At 37.5% G+C, this 22806-nt stretch overlaps 1 protein-coding gene across 1 annotated transcript; it reads left to right on the top strand.

The window, feature by feature from the left end:
- The first annotated feature begins 437 nt into the window (after window positions 1–437).
- Window positions 438–22765, top strand: LOC127959999 (collagen alpha-2(V) chain). Its single transcript, XM_052559512.1, has 54 exons — window positions 438–675; window positions 5475–5687; window positions 5829–5845; window positions 5954–5986; window positions 6178–6210; window positions 6328–6381; window positions 6605–6694; window positions 6855–6932; window positions 7035–7079; window positions 7180–7233; window positions 7424–7477; window positions 7636–7689; window positions 8597–8650; window positions 8823–8876; window positions 8982–9026; window positions 9124–9177; window positions 9257–9301; window positions 9592–9645; window positions 9808–9906; window positions 9991–10035; window positions 10191–10289; window positions 10429–10482; window positions 10592–10699; window positions 10837–10890; window positions 11254–11352; window positions 11608–11661; window positions 11960–12058; window positions 12599–12652; window positions 12854–12907; window positions 13082–13135; window positions 13392–13445; window positions 13591–13635; window positions 13726–13824; window positions 14010–14117; window positions 14506–14559; window positions 14713–14766; window positions 14959–15012; window positions 15112–15165; window positions 15270–15377; window positions 15568–15621; window positions 15761–15814; window positions 15936–16097; window positions 16603–16710; window positions 16893–17000; window positions 17090–17143; window positions 17241–17348; window positions 17523–17576; window positions 17816–17923; window positions 18008–18061; window positions 18163–18270; window positions 19182–19506; window positions 21021–21208; window positions 21359–21607; window positions 21964–22765. The coding sequence occupies exons 1-54, from the start codon at window positions 585–587 to the stop codon at window positions 22108–22110; spliced, it is 4506 nt and encodes a 1501-aa protein (XP_052415472.1). The 5' UTR covers window positions 438–584; the 3' UTR covers window positions 22111–22765.
- Window positions 22766–22806: the final 41 nt, after the last annotated feature.

Here is a 22806-nt window from a genome sequence, read left to right as displayed (position 1 = left end):
AGACTGTTAGGAATATCTAATGTTAATGAGTTTTAACTCATGAATATTAATAAGAGTGTTGACTAATTCATGACTTATCAGCTGAACATGTTTTATCATTATATGCACTCAGGTGCAATCTAGTGTCAACAGCAGGGAACTACAGAGCTAATAAAAGTATATTTTAAACTGAAATGAACTGTTTTGTGTTTTACTTGGAAACTATTTTCATTGAGATAATCTTTGTGTGGTTATTCTATAATTAAAGCCAATTGGTGTCTTATGAGTGATGCTGGTGTCCTTTCAAGTGTTATGACAGTGATACATGATGAGTTCTGCTTCGTTCTTCATAAGTGTGCATCATCTTAAAGCAGACTAGAGACTATAGAGTTATTTTTACCCTGGCTAGATGAGAGACTACAGAACCACAGGGCGGGGGTGCACAGGCTGCCTGGAGTTTCATACAGGAGCGTCTGCGCAGAGGCTGGCAGCTGCGCTCCTGGGTACAGTGGGCATCTTGTGGAGCGTAGGGTGAAGCTGTGATTTTTTCATAGTCTACCTCCTGTGGCAGGCACGGGCAAGACCTGTGCCTCTTTTTTGTGAAAATGACTACAGCCCATCACCTCAGGATACCTGTATGGCTGGGGATCTGTTTGGCCCAGGTGTTATTGATCACATGCCAGGATGTCAAGATCGGTGAGTAACCTGTCTCATACTTCACTGACCTGACACAACAGATGAAGAGCGGTACTCTCTGTATCAGTATGCACAGCTGTAGTATTTGATGTAAATATATTAGAAGTGCTTGAAAGAGGTCAAATAAGTTAGATTTAACTTGTTTACCACTGAATAATCATACTCTGGCTTTTAATACAATGGCCTTTCTGACCTTCTTTTACTTTAATATCTGGGAAAACAAGACCATTTCATGTCATGTAGTTTTTTTATTTATTTATTTTTTTATTGTTTTTATTTTTTTTCATTGCACTTAGACATTCAACTTTAGTGTCTGTGGAAATTATTTTTAAATTATTAAGAATATAATTAAATATGCTACATGTTAGATGTATATTTAGACTGTTTTGTCTGGACTGTTTAAAGTGGTTTGTTTGGTTTTAAAAAAAGATTTTAAAAAATCTAATCTAATCTGTTTTTTTATTTTTTATTTTTTCAATCTGTTATAATTATGTAAATTCTGCATGAAATATTGGTATTTTGAGCTAGGCTACTTATGATAATGTGTCCTGATTTGCTTTTTTTCCCTTCTCACCTATTTTGAGTTTCTCCATATAAGCAGATTACACCATTAAAGATAGTTTCATAAAATGTATATGCACTTTTTATTCCTTAATATGTGAAGCAATTGGTCTCTCTACTTTAAAATGTAAAATTTAATTAAATGTGCTATTTGCAGTTTCTTTGTAATTATTGGTAAAACTTACTAGCAATATCTGAGTGAAAAGTTTTTTATTCCGTGTACTAGTTTAGGATGAACTTAATGCTCAAAATGATAATTCGAAGCCCAAAATTGAAACTCTGTCATCATTTGTTGTTTTAAACCCGTATGACTCAGTATCCATGCACTTACATTTTTGGAAAGCCCTCATTTAATGTTCCACAGAAGAAAGAAAGTCATACAGGTATGGAACAACATTAGTGTGAGTAAATGATGACAGAATTATCATTTTTGGTTAAACTACCTTTTTATCCTATTCAATGTGATCATGGACGTTGTGAACAACATCGAAAAGGATATGAGGTGGTGGAATAACCATATTTTACAGCAAGTTAATGCTGTCTTAAAGAAAGACCTTCATACAGCATCACTTCTTCTAACTAGCACAATTTGAATTTCTAATTTATTAGTAAACTGGCAAGCTGAATTATCCTGATCTACTGCTTTGTCAGAGTTGAAGACATAATTTCATGGCCTTGTGAGTAATGATGTGAGGTTTTCACGGACCAAAGCAGGCCATCAATTGTGGTCAAACTTCTTCCCAAAAGAGATGCTAGACACACCCAATCATGTGGCAAATGTGTTTGCCTGAAATCAAGCAGTGATGTTTCACAATCACTTAGGTTAGTCACACTACAGATCAGTTAAAGTTACTATATAACTTGAAATTGATATTGAATTAAAAACCTTTGCATAGTGAATTGAAGCGATCACACTTTAATCAGAGTTTAAAGGGATGGTTTACACAAAAAAGAAGATTCTGTCATCTTTTAATCATCCTCGAGTTGTTTTAAAATTCTTTGAGTTTCTTTCTTCTGTTAAAAGAAGATATAAATGAAGTCTACAGAAAAAAAGAAGTCTGTCTATAAAAGAAGATGTTTTGAAGAATATTTTTGAAGTTGCCAGTGACAACACTATAGAGGTCATTGGCTAAGTCAACTTTTTGGTTACCAACATTCTTCAAAATATCTACTTTTGTGTTCATCAGAAGAAAGAACATCTGCACTACTGCACATCAGTCAGGTCTAATATACAGTACATAAAACAACGTGTGTGACCTTCTCACAGTAATTATCCCACATGGGGATATGCCATGACCCTTATGAGAGCCAGCTTGTAATGTTTTATGAGGGGGGGGGGGGTGTTGTGTCAATCACAGGGTCACTAGTTTGCTCTAATATGACAAATACAAAGTCCATTCTATACATGAAAATATAGTAAAGAAATGTACATTCCAAAGAGGATATTTTTGTTAAAACCTTCAGACAGAGGGTGTGCCTTTTTACTTTGACAGAAATAAAAGTTAGCCACAGTTTAAAGTTAAGCATAACCTATAATAGAGGCTGCTGTGGTTTCCCCAAAATAACCCATGTGCTTTTCCACTAAATTGGTACTTACTTTCTTTTCAGAGTAGTGCTTTAAAAAGGCCAGTTTCAAACAGATGAATAGTAGCAGGTGTTCTGCTCCAGTGCCACTGACAATACTTAAAATAATGTACAATAAATATTATTTTGGACTCATTTAAGATGATGACTTTAGATATTGCTATGAAATAGTGAAGTTTCGACAGGAATTAAGCAGACTGAGTGGACTGGAGATTCCATCATGCTCACGAGACAAAGCATAATATTTAGCCATTATATTTTAAGGCCCATTTGCAAATTACATTTGGAAAAACTACTTCATAACGATAAGTTTCAGCATTCAGTAGTTGCTGTATTAGGGGTTGAATTTTCATGTCCTAATATCATTACTACTTTTTTTTTTTTTTATTTACAACCTCTAGAATGTTCAAAAGAAAAATAAAGAGAAAATTTACTCAGTCTTCTTTATTGCTTGGAATGTTTTTTTTTTTATGACATAATTTGGGTCTACTGAAACAATTACAGCTGTCACCAATGCCTTTGAGGAAAGAAGGGGCAACAAATGTCTCCTAAAATAATTCTTACCTTGCATAAAGCTGTCTGCACTTCCACTGTGTCACTTTCCTGGAGCACTACATTAAAGGCTTTCAGATAGTCATGCACATAATTGCTTAATTACAGCAGTGGAAGCAATACTAACCAGCCCTCGGGATAGTCTCTGATGTGAAAGACTTTGAGCAATAAGAACTGTTACATATTTACTCTGTCTGCCACCTCTGTCATGCTACAGCATCTAATCAAGAGTCATCACAGCCTGGATCTGTCGCTCAGAACCAGAGACAAACACATCAGACAACATGAGAGGTTCATCACAAAATGATGATCGGTACTCTGATGCATGACATCATGTAATTTAGTATGCATTACTCTATAATTATGTTAAAGTAAGTGGAAGTTCTTAAACATGCACTTTAATATTTCCATATAAGCTTTATACTGAGAGACTGTCTGTAACCTCCTTTTTAAATATGCAATTTAATTTATTTTTACAAAGTAGACAATGTTGTATCAAACAGAAACAGCAGCATATAAAAATGTAGTGATTTGTACTGTACTGTACAGACCACAGATACTGAAACCAGGGCCGCATGCCAAAGTTGGCCCCTGATGACCTATGATTTTGTCTGCCTTGCCATATTACAATAGCGAGGGTGGAAAACATGCAACTGAAGCATATATAACTGTTTTTGTAACATTATTTAATTTGGGGTGTAGAGAGGTGCATCCTCGATGAACTGAGTGAAAAATGGCCGAGGGCCTCCTGCTGCAGACCTTAATTACAGGGTGTGTCACATAATGTGATCACCAGCTGAGGGCAAGCAGAACTGGATGAAGGGTGGCCTTGCACTAGTTCTCAATTTTATACTTTGGCTTATAATTACAGTTACTTACATGTCCTGTTCAAGGGCATATTATGGGTCAGGCCAGTAGGTCCAGTGCTCTATTACTGGTCTTCATCTGAAGGTTTGCAGTGAACAGATGCTTGTTAGGTAGCCTACTTTATATGCAAAGTTGATATACTGTAAACTGATATGTTGAACTGTTAACTGTTGCTGCAATGTGAAATAAATTAAGAAATGAAAAATGATATCCATTCCTAGTCCTCCCTCAACACTAAAATGTCTTCTGAACAACTTTGATCTGCTTCTGATGTTTTATATAATAACTTCATGGGATATTATTGTGTCTTTTGCAATATTTTACATAAATAGGGTGTCCATTATTTTAACAATGAGATTTTAATTTAACCATATTTGCATATTGTATCTAGCAGCTGAGAAGGGACTTCCTTTAAAAAATATATTAGATTAAATTAAACATAGATTACGATAAAATTAGTTTAATCGTAATTCTTGGTTACTGCTGCTAATAAGTAATAGTAATTCAAACTAATGTAAGTAATAGTATGTTATAGTATATGTAAATAATAGGCCTACACAGAAAATGTTTCCATTACCTGAACAAAATAACTGAAATAATGTGTGTTTTGAGATATATCTATATGGTCTATATGGAGTTTGGAGCAGGACCTTGTGCTAGAGGTGCAAAAATTTTAAAGCAGCTCTCCTTAAAAAAACGGAAGTAACATTCAAGAGTCTAGTGTGATTGTTTACCTCGATGACTGGTGGTAGCCTAACACTTACACAAAATATGTGGTGAGAATTATGGTTAGCTCGGTAAGTTTTTATAGGGACTGTTAGCTGTAAGCAGCAAACATTGAGATAGAGTTTATGAAGCAATATCTTGACAGTAAGTGTGAAGACTAGAGGGGTATTTTAGATTGAAAATATAAACACGAGCAAAGCTTGTGTACTGGGACAAAGAAAGTTTCTAACGCTAGACTGACCTCTGCTGGCGGATTAAATGTGTACAGTAGCAGGGCTTTTCTGTTTTTGCCAGTCACAAAAAAAAAAAAACATTCTCACCTCACAAAAAGCTAACTGTAGGCTAAACAAAAACAAAACCCATAAAACAACAAATAACCGATAAAGCATTTTGCCTTATTTTTGTAATGTTTATGTGATAATGGGGCTAATGTGGGTGTAATATTTCTGTATAATACGTGACTGACACTGTATATATTTATGTTTGTTTTCATTTTCATCTTTGAACAGAGGAGGCGAAAAACTGTAAAGATGGTGATCAGAATTACTCAGAAAATGAGATTTGGAAGCCAGAGCCGTGCAGAGTGTGTGTATGTGATAAAGGCCAGGTGATCTGTGAGGAGATCCGCTGTGAGGATCTGAAGGGATGTGCAGAGCCCATGATCCCGGAGGGAGAGTGCTGTCCTGTCTGCCAAACCTTCGCCAGCGCGCGTGGAAGGATCGGTGAGAGTGACACTCACGCTACAGCCGCTAGAGGGCAGACGTCAATTACATTCAGAAAGAAAGTTCATTTACACGAGACGCTTATTATTTTACATATTTATTATAATTTAGCCTGAATTCTATTTTGTGTTTCTTTTTCAGAAACAATTGCGTTTAAGGTAAGTGAATGCTTTTAAATTTTAGGCATACAGGTTAACCTTTTCAATGATTTTCATCTGCATGTTTTTATTTTTTTTTAAGTAACTATTTGTTTTTGTTTTTTTCAGGGCCAAAAAGGTGAACCTGGAGACATTCCTTATGTGAGTCTATAAGATTATGCTTCTGTTCATCATTCTTGCAATATTTTGCGACACACGTGAGAGTAAATCATCAGTGTTAATCATGTTATGTCATTAGTGGTAATAATGTTATAACATGTTATATATCTTGTTTTACAGATTTATACTATTTTATTAGTTTTAATTGATATATTTTATTCCTTTTTCTTTAGATTGTGGGAATACCTGGACGGCCAGGAGCAATGGTGAAAAAAATAATGCGCACACACCTACCTATAATCTTTTATTTTTTCCCCAGAATCCCCATTCTTTGAAATGTCAATCAAAGTGAAGTCCATTATATTGTGTGTCACATCAAACAGGGTCCCCCAGGAGCAGATGGCCGACCAGGATATCCAGGAAGCAAAGGAAGACGAGTATGTGGCATCAACCAGTAGCCTCTATAGTAACTGATATTCTTTGATGTGGTTATTTCACCCCAGAAACACATTAAAGTTGTGTACAAACAGTGGCTTTGTATCTTTTCTATTGCATGGAATGTTCTGTAAATTATGGCTCATCAATGTTACTTTGAGTGAATGCAGAGTCGTAATGTAGCAAATGTAGTTAAATTGTGACAAAATAATATTTTTTGTGAAGGGTGTCCCAGGTCCACCTGGTTTTGACGGAGAGCCTGGTGTCCCTGGCATGCCAGGTGAGCCCGGTCCTGCAGGCAATTCACTGCCTGGGGTGAGTAATATTATTTATTCATATTTTGCAAAGCCACACAATCCAGCTTTAATCCTATAGTGTTTTTTAAAAACTTGCCTGAATGTGTTTATGGTAACAGCAAAGTGTGTCATGACGGTACTTTTTAATTTAATTTTAAATTAATTTTATATTTTTACAGAGTCAGTTTGCTTCTCATATGGCGACTGGATTCCAGGATGGGAAGCTCGGAATGTCTGCGATGGTCTCTGGAGCACCGGTAAAGATCTTTCAACATTCAGAAATGACTCTTCAATGAATATTTAGCTGGATAGATGTATAGACCCACTAAACAGAGATCAAATGTATTTGCTCTGATCAGGGTGAATCAGGACCAAGAGGTCATCCAGGCCCACCAGGTCCACCTGTAAGTTTTCTCAAGATTGGTGTTGTGTCTATGCAATAAACTCCTTTCTTCATCTTGCAAGGTTTTCCGAATTTCCATTTTTATTCACTGTTTCACGCAGGGGCCAACAGGAGCTCAAGGTGCGCCAGGAGATGCTGGTGATCCTGGACCTATGGTAAGACTAAAAATGTAGAGACGTTTCTAATGTGTAAAGTGTATGAGACATCGTCTGAAAAATACAGGTAAATGTTTTAATTGTGCCTGTAGGTTTTCTAATATTCATAAGAGAATCTGTCTATGCTGTGCAGTTAATTAATGTCTGTGTACTGTACGATGCAATAAAACAATTTTTTTTCATTTTGTAGGGCTCTTTTGGTCCAAGGGGACCAGATGGTCCTCCTGGAAAACCTGGCCCAGATGTGAGTTTGCCCAGTGATTTCATTTTTTAACCATCATAGTGTAGCAGGACATTCAATATGGAGTCAAATGCTGGGAAGTCACATTTTACAGTGCTAATATAAGTAAGTTAAGTTTCCCTCTGCTTTTGATAACACAAGCCTATTCCTCTCTTCAACAGGGTGAGCCTGGACTACCCGGAAATGCAGGAGAAAAAGGATTCCCTGGCTCCCTAGTAAGAGAATGCTGCTGTTTTCAGTCCTGTTTTTCAGTGATTCAAACTCCAAAAATAAACAGCAATACCTGTTTGTTCCTTCTAAATATGTGCAGAGATCTTTATGATCTTTAAGATCTACTCCACCTGTTCAAACCATTATAGGAGGGGTCATAATAAATATACTTGTGCTTTGAATAGCCAAGATAAGAAAAAAAGAAAAAAACCTTTTTGACACCAGATTGTTGTCAATCTGGCATTTAACAGGATGGGCTAGATGAGCTATATTAACCAATCAAACCCTGACATCTTGGTTTAATTTGTGAACAATGTAATATTTGACACTAATTATTTCCACAATCTTCTGGCAATGCAATCTTGTCACTGTTAAAGTCCACAAATGCCGGGGATGCTATTGAATGATGATTCCTGATCAAAATGGACTAAATACTAAAATATGCTCTTACTGATGAGAGGCTGATGTATAGGCTCTCAAGTGATGTTGAGGAGTTCCAGACCACAGTGTCAAACAGACTTAAATACAAATCAAAGGCTTTAATCAGAGTAGAACTCATTTATAATAATTACAAGATGAGATGACTCAAGCTGTACACAAGAAAGAACAAGTGAGCAGAGAAAAAAAATCAAACTGAAAGACTGCAACTTAGACAATGGCAAATTAAACACATATGTAAACATTGATTGATTAATTTGAGGGAGCTAAAGGCTCTTAACACAAACTACAAGACTCCATGGTGCCAGCTAGTGGTCCACAGACTAAACTACTGTGCAGCTCTATCCTTAACACAAATGAAAACATTATATGAATGGTGTTGATATGATATGATATGATATGATATGATATGATATGATATGATATGATATGATATGATTAGTGCATCCTAACCGATGATGATTTGTTTCATAGGGCTCCAGAGGGTTTCCAGGATTACCAGGTCAACCTGGGATGAAAGGTCAAATGGTGGGTTACATTAAAACTTCCTTCTCAAAACACTGATTAGTTTGCTATTCACTTTTTGCACTGGTCCCTAATCACGTCTTAATATTTTTTAGTATCTATCATTCTAAAATGTACAAACCAAGTACATAATCATGTATTAAGTTTGCTTTGATGAATCCCATCCCCATTTTAGGGTCCTGCAGGTCTGCAGGGTGCGAAAGGAGAACCAGGTGCAGTGGGGTCAAAGGTCAGAGACCATATATTTGAAGCCAACCAATTCATGTAAATGGTTTCCTTGTGTCCCAGTGGTTTGATTGTCTAAACAAATGCCACTTTCTTTTCATGATCAAAGGGAGAATCAGGAACTCCTGGTGGCATGGGACTTGTGGGTCCACAGGTATGGAGCACTTTGTGATTGCAATGTTTCATTTACACTGATCTTTATTGGAGTTTTCAAAACCACATTTTTTGGACGCTTATATTGTACTTTAAAGGGACCAATCGGCATGCCTGGTGAGAGAGGACGCATCGGTCCAACAGGGCCTGTGGTAAGTGTTTACTTTTACAAATTTTGCATTGGTGGTGTTATATATTCCATCAGTAAATCAAAATGTTTTCTGTTTGTAGGGAAAGCGTGGTCTTTCAGGAAACGTGGGAAAACCAGGTCCATTGGTATGTAATCCCTGAACAGGACTGAATAAGAGTAACCCCTCCACCAGTTATATATATATATAAGAACAACATTTATTGAAAACAGAAATCTTTTGTAACATTCAAGTCTTTAACAATCAATTTAATGCGTCCTGGCTGAATAAAGTGTTAAATTTAAGGTAAAAAAAAATCTTACTGACCCCAAACATTTGAAAGGTAGTGCATATCGGACATTATATTCAGATATGTGGAGTATGTTCTATTAATAAAGACTGATATGTTATTTACCCGTACACCTATGTCATTTACAGGGCCCGATGGGAATCACTGGATCCCCAGGATTTCCTGGTGGTCCAGGCATGAAGGTACGTCTGATTCATGGTTTACTCTATGAACCTGTTATGCAAGTTGTCACACCTTTAAGTTTTTGATACATTATTATACTTCTTATTTAAAAAGGAGTTATGGCAACACAAAAAAGTACAAAAAGTGAGGAATCAAGCACACTCTTTTTAAACATTGCACAGGGTGAAGCAGGACCCACAGGCCCACGAGGTACCAGCGGACCTCAAGGCCCGAGAGGAGAACCAGGCCGGCAAGGTTCACCTGGACAGCAGGGCAATCAGGTGCATTCTCACATGTCCTGTTATTTAGAAATGGGCTATGATATGTGTATTGAATGGTCTCCATAATATTGATGCTATTTTTAGGGACCATCAGGAACAGATGGCTCTCCTGGAGTTAAAGGACCACCAGTAAGTTTCTCATCAAAGAATGCAACTTAACATAATGTTTATTGCACATGAATTGCTCAGCAAATTCAGAATTTCAAGTGTAACATTGCTATTGTTGCTTATTCTTTGGATTATGGTTGTGAAGAAACCAATACTTCTTAATCTGTTCATTGTAGGGCATCCCAGGGGTGCAAGGCCCTGTTGGACTGAATGGACAGCCTGGCCCACCTGGACCTCAAGGATCAACTGGACTTCCAGGGGCCAAGGGCCAGTTGGTAATGACAAAACGTGCAAATTGTAATATTATAACCATGGTGGAAGTCCCTTTTTCTGCTTTATGTATATTTGAGGTGGAGCACTTGATATATAGCTTACATATACTGTGCTCATTCATATATTTCATGTATGTCAAAGGGTGACCTAGGCTCCCCTGGTTTCAAAGGAGAATCTGGAGCTAAAGGAGAACCTGTAAGTATTGACAACATTCAGGTGCCTTAAAATCATTTTCTCATAATTGACAGAAATAAGGCCATCAAAACATTCACCCAATGATAAAATGGTATAACATCTGTTGTAGGGCTCACCTGGTGTTCAAGGAGAAATGGGGCTGATGGGAGAAGAAGGAAAGCGAGGCCCAAGAGGAGACACAGGGGCCATCGGACCCCCAGGCCCAGCTGGAGAAAGAGTGAGTGCCATTATATTATTGTGAATAACTAACATGTGAGTCTTCATATTCAGTGTGACTATTACAGGGTGTTTTTTCTGTGACATCTTTACATGTTTGTTCAATACGATAATACTTAATGTTTTATATTGTTCAAGGGAGCTCCAGGTAACCGCGGGTTCCCGGGAGCTGATGGTTTGCCAGGTCAAAAGGTTAGAAACATACTAAATAGTGGTCAATAGGGTTTTAAAGGCACCTAAAATTACCAGCAATGCCACCACATATCTACTGTCAAATAATCCTACAGCATTTATTAATATTAGTTCATGTTAGTCTCAGCAATTACTACATTTTAAAACTGAATGCTGTATCTGGTAATAAACTATAGGCTATAGGGCTATAAACTGACATTACTTTTTTATTAACTTTAACAAAATGCTGTAAAAAATAATTGCTCATCGGAAGTTTATGTAGTTAATGTATTAACTAATGTTAACAAATGAGATCAAAATGATTAATTTGTTATCTCAAGGTCATTCCTTACACATATTGTGTCGTCTCTGTAATGTCTGCAGGGAGCACAGGGTGAACGGGGTGTCCCAGGCTCATCGGGACCTAAAGGTGCAACTGGAGACCCTGGACGACCTGGGGAAACAGGAATTACGGGGGCGAGGGTTAGTAAAATGAATATTCAGTATATTTGTATTCTGTATGTTATCTATTGTTTTAGACATTATGTAGCATTTTGCAGCCTACTTCTATGTGCCATGCTGTTATATCATAATTATTTTCAGTGATTTGTTTGTACTTTGTTACTTTGCTCCATCAGTAGTGCATGCTATTGCTGGTACTTTTATTTTGCTCTAATGGTATTGAGTCTACATCATTTAAAGCGTTCACTTACTGTATTATGTGTCATGTCTCTTTAGGGCTTAACTGGCATTCTTGGAATGCAAGGTGCAGAGGGGAAGATAGGCCCACAGGTAATACATGCACTTTTCGCTTGATTTAATCTTGTTATTGCTTCCTATTATATAACTTCTTAAAACAGGTTTTTAAACACCTCAGTTGGTAGTCCTTTTTGAACCAGTGGTTCCTCTGGGAATCTCTTTAAAAAAATAGATGCACTAAACACATGTAAACTCGCATCCTTCTGGAATTAACTTTCTGGATTGGCCTACTGTTATGGCTGAACAGCTCCAAATCACTATGCATTTAAAACAACACTTCAGTTAGTTCTGCCATCTCACTTTCTAATAAGAGTGGTGCTTTTTTTCTTAGGGAGCACCAGGAGATGATGGGAATCCAGGTACAGCTGGGTCTACAGGAACAAGAGGTGCAGCAGGACCCATGGGTTTGCCCGGACCTAAAGGCTTCAGTGTAACTCCCTGTTATATCTATATTTATAAAACAACCATAAGATGATATTCTAAATATTAGTAACGTGTCAACACTGTATATATCTCATAACACTTTCAGAGCAGAGAGTATATCAAGGTGATTCTTCTGTTAGAGGGACTTTCTGTCTCCGAATGAATATGCTTTTTAATATTTAGAACAACAATTTGGGCTTGTCAACTATTCTGACATTTTAACGTCACATATATTTTCCATCACTCACAGTGTCAAATCTCATGCTCTTAGACATTACATTGAAAGCCCTTTGAAGGATGATGAAGGATGTCATAAATGTTTTAATACAGATTAAACATTATTTGTAGATGTTTCAGAAGATAAAAGTGCATGTAATGGATGAATTATAATATTATAGTTAACATGTTAAATCCACAAATAATCCATAATATAAAGAGAGAGTCTATAAAGATTACTTTTATAATTACATTTTTATGGTCAGTGATTTACCTTTATCTTGTTTTTATCTATTATTAATTTTTATTTTTTATTTTTTTGAATATTCAGGGTGATCCAGGAAAAGCAGGAGAGGCAGGATCACCAGGAGCTTCAGGACAAAGAGTTAGTGCAATTATTTTTGTGGCAACCTTAAAACATACTGTAATATTTCACAACAAACGATTATAAATGTCATTCTCTTTTTTGCGTAAATGCTTCTGTTGAATATTTCAGATGGCCTGTCAGTGCTGGGATTGTATAGTGTAGTGATTTAAAAGTCAAGTCAATCATTATGATTTGATATGATGGTTATGATTCCTCTAGGGACCTAATGGAAAAGATGGAGAAGAAGGTCCAGCGGGAACAACAGGACCTCCGGTGAGTCTTCCAATGAATCATTTATGTCAAATTTGTGGCTATTTACATTTTCTGTATATTTTGGTTGGTTGATTTCTCAGCTATCTCAGTTACCTCAGGTAACACCTCTGAGTGGTACAGTATTAAGAAGAGGAGCTTGCAAAATAAGGTTGGGTTTATTGTATTTCTTTTCAGGGAGTAGCAGGAAAGAGAGGAGAACAGGGACCTCCTGGACTAACTGGCTTCCAAGTATGTCCTTTTTTTTCCAGTTATGGTTCCAGTCAGAGATGATTTTAAACATGGCCCTCACTGTCCACACAGTCAATGTTTAAATGCTTTTAAAGGGGTCGTAATTTGAGAAAGATTTTTTGACTAACAATAAACATAGACCTTGTGGACACAAATAGAATATTAAATATTAAATTCAATATTTCACATATCTGTACGTAAATTTGATATGATTTATTCCTGGAAGAGCTACATCTTTATTATGCTAAAATTGTAGGGTTTGCCTGGACCCCCAGGACCACCTGGAGAGTCAGGAAAACCAGGTGATGAGGTGAGTTCATAATTTCTTTGTGCTTTTTTACCAGATTGCTGTATTCTGTTTACTGTGTGTCATTTCTGCTGGTGAGAAAGAATAAAAACTGACTGAGGATGGGAATTAATAAAGAACCTTATGACATTTGTTTTTTTACCCTCAGGGTATCCATGGAGAGGCTGGTGGTGCAGGGCAGACTGGTCCAAGGGTGAGCCTATTGTGCTTACAATTCAGTGTATCAGTACACAGCTTTTAGAAATCCACATAAGCAATCTCCCGGTGAATTTATCCGCCGTAGGGTGAACGTGGAACCCCAGGAGACAGAGGTGAACCTGGTCCTAATGGGTTACCAGGACAAAAAGGAAGCCCAGGAACCCCTGGACCTGATGGTCCCAAGGTTAGAGCCAGATTTTTACTCAACATCAACAGCTGCATTTTGCTCCTAAAAGATGACTGAATAACACCACTTATGTAACTGTACCAAATTAAAGGAATACATTAACTGAAAACTTTTACCATGGTAAAAAACAACTTTATTGTAGTTTTGTGTACAGTGACATCATGATAATCTTGGCTGTGCAGGGTAAATCAGGTCCAGCTGGAACTGTTGGAGAACCAGGACCACCAGGCCTACAGGGCATGCCAGGAGAGAGAGGAATAACTGGACCCGCCGGACCTAAAGGAGAAAGTGTGAGTGTGGCTCTGAGAGATGAGAGAAAAGGGGTCTGCTTAATCAAAGGCTTTGGCACGTGTCAAACATTTGCACATGCATAACAATCCCAGTATAGATTTTAGTTTCATTCCTTGCAAACAGTGCAACAATATTGCATATATTAAGTGCCTTGGTGGGTAAAGCTCTGTGAGGCGTGACGGTTGACATTTACTGGATGCCTCCTAATATCCTCAGGCAGGAAGTTAATATTCTCTAATATTATCCATGAAACACTTTCTGTGTGGCACTGTGAAGTAGAGAAGGAACCCAGACCTGCAACACATCAAGAATGTGTTCTGTTATTAAAGAATTCTCTGTTATTCTTTTTCTTATCGATTTGTTTAAATACTCTATCTGTTTTCTCAGGGTGCAATGGGTAACAGAGGGGCAGAAGGGGCGGCTGGCAACGATGGGGCTCGAGTGAGTGAGACAGAGCCATAATAAACTAGATGAAATTGAGCCTAACAGTCAATCTTTCTGAATTCAAAAATATCCACATTCATATGTATTATCCATTTCTTAATACAGCAGAAGTTATTAAGACACTAAATAAAATGTAATCGATGTCTGTAGGGATTACCTGGTCCTGTTGGACCTGTCGGACCAGCTGGCCCATCCGGGGAGAAGGTTTGATTTGTTTTTTGATTATTACTTATAATTACTAAGTGGTAAATTGATTGCCTCATAGTTTTTGTTTTTTTACCAAAATACTAAGACTTCGATGTTTCTTTTGTTTCTTAAAAGAACTGATTAAAAAGTACATTTTACAGCTGTTGTTACTTAGATGTACTGTACTCAGAACTGATTGTTCAATTACAGGGAGAACAAGGCCCACGAGGCCCTGCTGGATCTCCAGGTTCTAGAGCGATGGCTGTGAGTAGAGCAGTTTAGCAGGAGAAAACTGACCTTTTATGTTTGTTAAAGTTCTTTTTTTCATGTGGTTCACAATTCTTTTGCTGTATTGTGTTTTAGGGCTCACCTGGTGAGCCAGGTCCTACTGGTCCAGTTGGGTTCGCTGGACCTCCCGTAAGTGCATCCATCCACTTATTCATCCATAAGACACACATATAAATATATCTTTTTGAAATAATATGGTAAGAGTTGTAAGTATTGCAATGTTTTTGTGCTAGGGTCCTGATGGTCAGCCTGGAGTTAAAGGTGAAACTGGAGAGGAAGGTGCAAAGGGAGAGGCTGGGTCTCCAGGGCCTCGAGGAATGGCAGGAAAACCTGGACCACAGGTGAGCAAAGCAATTGAGACATCATCAAAGACAATAATATTTTATCAAATGTGACAGTAAAGATTGGTACAACAATTATATTTCAAATAAATATTGTTTTATTATCTGTATTCATCAAAGAATCGTAATATATATACTATATTGGTCCCATAGGAATAAAAATATATAAACATAGTGGTTTTTTTTTTAGGGAGTGGTTGGAATTACTGGCCTCAAAGGTGGCAGAGGAACTCAAGGAGCAGCTGTAAGTTACAAAAATCAAAGTATCAAAATCATTCTTTATCAACATAGACACACCGAGAAATGCTACTTATTCAATCTTCTTACTTCTTTTCTCCCCGACTTTTGCGGAATCCTCTTTGGTTTCTTCTTTTTGTAAAAAGGGTTCCAGTGGTTTCCCAGGATCCCCAGGAGGTGTCGGCCCACCAGGCTCTGCTGTGAGGGATTCCCTAATACAGATTTAACCCACAAAACAGTCCTTTAAATAGTATTTGGAATGTACTGCAAATACAATAAAACAATAACATATACTGACTCTTACACTGGTATCATTTTCAGGGTCCAGTTGGTGAGCCTGGTCCTATCGGAGCTCCAGGTAAAGAGGGCCCACCTGGGCTTGTGGGAGAACCTGGAGGTCCTGGCCGCCAGGGGGAGCGTGGAAACCCTGGACCTGCTGGTAGCCCTGGAGACAAAGGTGAACCAGGAGAAGACGGACTGCCAGTATGTTATACCTTATTACTCAAATTAAAATTTTTGCAGGATGGTTTTTGGATCGTCATTCATACATACATTTTTTTTTACATACTACAGAATTAAAATGAAATCATTTTAATACTATTTCAATCATGACAAACATGGTGATGGATATGACAGTGTTGATGTATTTGGTCTTGGTGGAATAGATCTGCTCACTGCTGCTGAAATGCTGCTACTGTTGTTTTTTTAAAACATCTTGCTGGACAAATAACATACAAAATAACCCATAGCAGATCTATACAGGTGGAGCTGGGGAAGGGGGAGGGTTTCAGAGAAACTCTGAAAGCACGCTGCAGAAATCTCAAGTGAATGTTAGCCAGCCGTATAAATGCAAGGCAGTGAGCTCATTGGCTGCGTATGCAGCATGAACCAATCAGTCAAATTAACATCCAGTCAGCCTGAGCCATCTAGAATTTTATGACTGAACTATATATATCTAAAACTCATAGTTTTCTTTAACTTAACATAGGGCCCAGATGGGCCACCAGGACCTGCTGGAACTCCAGGACAGAGGGGACTTGTGGGTCTTCCTGGAATGAGAGGAGAGCGTGGTATGGCTGGCCTTCCTGGACCTGCGGTAGGTCACCATTTCAACCTTCTTGTCATTAAAGCAAATATTTCGAAATTTTTCTTTTTAGAATTACATTTCTCAGCCTCTAGTTAGTTGGTTGGTTTATTAGTCAAAGATGATGATAATGTCTCACAGATGCCTAAAGTTAACTTCTTTGACTCCTCATCCCATCTGTTTGGTTTTTTAAGGGTCAACCAGGAAAAGCTGGCACCCCAGGTCCTCAAGGAACAAAAGGTGGTGCTGGAGCAGTTGGTTTGCCTGGAGCAGCTGGACCCAGAGGAGATGCAGGCCCAGAGGTGTGATATGTTAGTGTGAAAAACACACAGTCAAGATGATTGATTAACATACACAAAATGTTATCTTTATGAATTTGTTCTTAAATTAGGGTTTGGCTGGAGCTGATGGAATTCAAGGAGCTGATGGCATCATTGGACCCAGAGTATGATCTTATTCATCATTTGACATAGTCTTATTAAAAATGGTCTAACTAACTAACTAATTGTCTAAGTTCAATTGACATGTTAACTTGCTTTCAGGGTGACAGAGGAGACCCGGGACCAGAGGGTCTTGCAGGTGGTCAGGGAGCACCGGGAACCCCAGGACCTGTCGGAACATCTGGAGGTCCAGGACAGAGAGGAGATAAGGTTTATTTCCCATATCATTGCAGATACTTCCCAGCAGATTGGTGTTTAATAAATATATTTTTAAAAGCATGTAGACTGATATTTTTTTTTTTGCATAATGTAATGTAACAAATGTAATGTATTTGAAATAGCTGTGCTGTATTTGTATTTTATTCCATTTTTATTGGTTGACAGGGTTCAAGAGGTCCACCTGGTTCTGATGGTCAAGCGGGAACCAGAGGGAAAAAAGTAAGTCTGTAATTTTACATATTGATACTGGTAACTTTATAATTTTCATATGTAAAATACAATTGAATGATAGCAAATGAGACATGCAGATCAATTAAATCAACTCTGAATTCGCACAATAGAGATGTTTGAAAAGAAAATCTGTTATCTAATGACAAGTCAATTTGTGGAAATAACACAAGGGGAACCTACAACTTGTGTTTATCAACCAAGCATACATTTCTTCTAATCAACCTCAGGGGCCACAAGGACCCATGGGAGATAAAGGTGACAAAGGAGATGCGGGTGAGAGAGGTCAGAAGGGTCATCGTGGCTTCACTGGACTCCATGGACTTCCTGGAAGTTCAGTATGTATAATGCACAATAATGTCACCTGTCACACATTACAGTAACTGCCTTCTGATAATCATCTGTCAATCATTTCCCTCCAGGGTGCTCCAGGGGATGATGGTGCTATAGGAATCATTGGACCAAGTGGGCAAAGAGTGGGCAACATATTCAAATATCACTCCAATTTGAATTTTCAAAGCACCAGCAATACACATCCATGTTGAACAGAATTTAATACTGAACATGTCATTATTAGGGACCCCCTGGCCCTGTTGGTCCAGCAGGAAAAGAAGGAGATATGGGTCCACCTGGAGCAATTGGGGCTCCTGGAACTCGAGGTTCCCCAGGTGATATTGGACCTGAGGTGAGACATGAGATTATGTCATTTTATGCATTTTATGTATGAGATTGGATCTTCTTGCTGAAACCAGTCTAAGGAAGTTTGCTGGTCTTTGCTGGACTAGAGAGGTTTGGGCATTTTTCTCATGTGACCAGCTGAACAGTTTTTTGTCCATACTGAGAAACCAGCTAAACTAGCTGAAAACCAACTAAAATCGCAAATGACTTAAGTTTTTTTTCTTGAATGGACCAAAAAATCTACAATTTATAAAGTGTTTTCATTTCACTTTTAACAATTGAAAGTCATCCTTCCTTAAAGCTGCAGTAGGTAACTTTTGTAAAAATATATTTTTTACATATTTGTTAAACCTGTCATTATGTCCTGACAGTAGAATATGAGACAGATAATCTGTGAAAAAATCAAGCTCCTCTGGCTCCTCCCAGTGGTCAGGAGCAGAAATACATCGCTCCCGTTAAGAAACAACCAATCAGAGCTGCGGTCCGTAACTTTGTTTGTGTTCAAAATGTAAAAAAATGTATATAATAAGCGAGTACACCATGAATCCATTTTCCAAACCGTGTTTTTAGCTTGTCCTGAATCACTAGGGTGCACCTATAATAAGTGTTTATATTCGGACTATTTTAGATTGCTTCAGGGGTACCGCGGCGGAGTAACCCAGTACCTTTGTGATTCTTCATAGACATAAACAGAGATAAGTAGTTCCGGCTACGATGTTCTTCCGCAAGACTCAAGCAGTTCTGTTTATTAACCGCTAGAGCGTCAAAAGTTATCTACCGCAGCTTTAATGACTCATAATCAGATACACTTTGTAGTTCATGACTCATAATTGTGATTAATTACCAGATGCTGCTAATGTGTTTAGATGCTTAAATTCAAAAATTCTGCATGAACAGTATTCACCCGTCTGTCTGTAGGGACCACCTGGAGAACCCGGCCCAGCTGGACCCCCAGGTCCCCCTGGCCCCCCTACAGCGGCTGTGGAGGACCTTTTTGGAACAAACTTCGACCTTGATGTCGAATTCGAGCCAGAGGAACCTCCACCTCCTCCGCCAGAGTTTAACAGGGATGAGGCAAGGCCCAATAACGGATCTGATGCAGTTCGGGTCGACAGTGAGGTTCACTTGTCTCTGAAGAGCTTGGGAAGTCAGCTGGACAGCATGCGCAGTCCTGATGGCACTCGCCAATATCCTGCCCGCACATGTCAGGACCTGAAGCAGTGCTATCCTCAGAAGAAGAGTGGTGGGTGACACAAACCGACATGCAGTTTAGAAGTAGCTATGAATGCTTTAGTTTTACTGACCCTGATCAGGTACAGCTTGAACTGGTATACCTTGGTTTTCATTTATGATATATCTCTGTAGAAAATTCTATAATTATTTATTTCACCCTCTTGACATTCCAAACCCAAATTACTTACTGTAATTTTGTAGAAAAAAGGAGAAATTAAAGTCATCCACTCTTATGACTCATGCTACATTTTTAGAGTGTTCTGAAGTGATATACGTCAAACCTGACATGATGCATCTTGACATGCTGTATTTCAATGATTTGTGAACATTGATTTAAATTTTTACCCTGTTCCAAGCTCTTGTATGGCTTCTGAATGCTTGTAATATAACACGCCATGCTTCATCATGTTTTGCAGTAACCCAAAGACGATAATTCTACCTGATAAAGAGGAAAAACTTCATAAGATATTTAAGTGTTCTGTTTAGAGAATGTTTTGAATGCAAAGTGCATTTTCTCATTACACTGGCAGATTTAGTTAAGTAGTTTTAAGAGTGGAAAAAAATTCAGGTAAAATAAATAAATAAACAAGACAAAATACAGTTTTATTCAAAATACATTTCCTGAAAAAGTTTTTGCATTTTTCTTTAATTTGTCTTTTTTTTTTTTTTTTTTTTTATCTCAGGTAAATTAATTTTGTTCAATTGATGTTTCGATATTTGACTGAAAAACTTTTATGGTGGCTTTTTTAAAAATATTTAGAGCTCCTGTTGCCAAAACACTTGTATAGTAAGAAAAAGAGCCAATAACTTCAAAATGGATCAAATGGGTTTGGAATAACAAGAGAAAACCCTATGGTAATATTAAAACTAGGGCTTACACAGAATAAAATAATTATGATTATTTACTTATCTACTCATTATTAATAAGAATATAAATTCACAGTTTTACAAATATTGTATTAAACATTTTTTTTTACATTAATATCCTTACAACTATATTTTGGAAAGAGTTTGTGGCCCTGTTTCTTTTCTTTTCTATTTTTTTTTTTTTTTAAAGTATTTTGTATGTGTGTGTGTATAAATAATCATGAAAAAAGAAAACACTGGAACTGAATATTACAGGCTTTTAACCACAATCTAATTGAAGATGGGTTTAAACACCTTTTTTTTAGCATCTCGTTTCTTTAATTAACACAGTTATGGAACACCAGCAGGCATTGTGTGAGAAAGTAATCTCCTGCCCATAAACATAATTTGTAAAAACAATTAGAGTCAGTGCATTAAAAACTGTGATCCTTAGCAGAAATAAACAAGAATTGCCTTAATTGCATTGTAGAAAGACAGAACCACATCTAATGAATAAAAAAGGTTATGTTGTATATGACAGGAAATACCTGCATGATACCTGGATTCTAAGAGTTAGAATCCAGTGTGAGATACATGATATAATCAAAAATAATATTTTTTTTTATGCCAGCATATATATGAGGATCAAGTATAACTTCTTTTCCCAATGTATTACAGGTGAGTACTGGATAGATCCAAATGAGGGCAGCCCTAGAGATGCCATCCAAGTGTACTGTAACATGGAAATGGGGGAGACATGTATATCTGCCAACCCTGCCAGCATCCCACGAAAGAACTGGTGGACTACAAGCTCCAACGTACCAAAACCAGTCTGGTTTGGAGCAATCATGAACCGGGGAACAAAGGTTAATTACAATGATGACCATTTCAGTTAAAAAAAGAAAAAGAGAAAGGAAATTACAAATAAAGTTCAAAATGTTGTCCTGTATTCCTGTACAAATACAATATGTCGTTAAATTTACTGTATACCCTGACCTTTTATCACTCCTCTTCAGTTCACCTATGGAAACAAAGAGACACCAGCTAACGTTGTCTCTGTCCAGTTGAGATTTCTCCGTCTGCTATCAAAAGAAGCAGCACAGAGCGTCACCTATCACTGCAAAAACAGCGTGGCCTATAAAGATGAGAAGAGCAGCAATCTGAAGAAGTCTTTAATCCTAAAGACTTCTGATGGACAGGACATCAAGGCATATAACAACAACAACAACCGGCTGAAGTACAGAGTCTTAGAGGACGGCTGCTCTGTATGTTCAGATTTTTTACTTTATATTGTTTAACATTTATTATTGATATAAAATGGGAATTAGTTTTGGGGTGTTTACTTTGCAAATTGTATGACTGTAGTAGTTCATCTACTATCGAGGTACCCTTTAAAAAGTAATCAACCTTACAAAACCCTATTTTACAAAAAAGAAAACATATTTTCATTAGGTCTCAATCGAGACTTTTTAATGTTTTTGAAAGAAGTGTCATATGCTCACACAAGCCTGCATTTATTTGATCAAAAAATACAATATAAACAGTAAAACTGTCAAGTAATATTAAAATGCTGCCAATGAAAAACAACCTCACTGTTGTTTCTCTTTGTTCCTCCCACCAGAAACCCAACGGTGAATGGGGCAAGACGGTCTTGGAGTACCGCACACAGAGACTTTCACAGCTGCCCATCATGGACTTGGCTCCAGTGGACGTAGGTGGCAAAGATCAGGAGTTTGGCATTGATATCGGCCATGTGTGCTTCTCATGAAACCAGGATAAAAGCAGCATCATTTGGACTTGAGCACTCTGCCAGTACAGTATTTATTGTCGAACACCGTCTGTAAGGGCCTTGAGGAATGTCTGACCTTTATTTCATGATTATTCATGATGGTTTCCACAAGCCTGTGATGTATGAGTGCATGAAAGACGATATGGACCTTCTTATTTATACTTTATACGCCAGGTGTTATTAAAATTGTTTGAAAACATTGATTGAAATTAACTAAAAAAGTCATGTTTTACAAATTTGATGGTGCCTTGCCTGTCTAATCTGGATATGGTTTTGAAGATGTTGTTCACTAAAAAAAAAATCACAATCATTTCAAGTGGATTTTGAAGGTCAAGTGGAGGGATGAGAGAGATGAGTTTGTTTGTGTTGTATTAAAGTGGGATAATTATTCAGGACAGCATATCTGCATTTAATTCCCCAGCAGTCCTCAGTTTTGTTGTTGATAGCAAACTGCTGGATGGATGATTCATTTAAACTTAATTATTAATGAGAACTCACACAGAAAGCAATGCTGGTCTCATTAAAAGGCTCAGCAGCCCATTACACAGGACAGAAAAGTTAAATTAAACATTTGTATTCCTTTTCAACAGACCTCTAATGATTTTTACCATGAATAAATGTCTTAAAACAAGAACTGTTTTTTGTTAGAGTTTGTGGATGTTAAAAAAGGACAAA

The sequence above is a fragment of the Carassius gibelio genome, chromosome B6, assembly GCF_023724105.1.
Source record: "Carassius gibelio isolate Cgi1373 ecotype wild population from Czech Republic chromosome B6, carGib1.2-hapl.c, whole genome shotgun sequence".
In the NCBI taxonomy this organism is placed as follows: Eukaryota; Metazoa; Chordata; class Actinopteri; order Cypriniformes; family Cyprinidae; genus Carassius; species Carassius gibelio.
This window is presented reverse-complemented; position numbering and strand designations above follow the sequence as displayed.

What these genes read in the sequence shown, in the direction of transcription:
- LOC127959999 (XM_052559512.1), top strand. Translation starts at nt 585, where the DNA reads ATGACTACAGCCCATCACCTCAGGATACCTGTATGGCTGGGGATCTGT. An exon ending in CAGGGGCCAAGGGCCAGTTG is followed by an intron (nt 10,290 to 10,428) that starts GTAATGACAAAA and finishes TGTATGTCAAAG; the next exon opens with GGTGACCTAGGCTCCCCTGG. An exon ending in CTGGAGCTAAAGGAGAACCT is followed by an intron (nt 10,483 to 10,591) that starts GTAAGTATTGAC and finishes CATCTGTTGTAG; the next exon opens with GGCTCACCTGGTGTTCAAGG.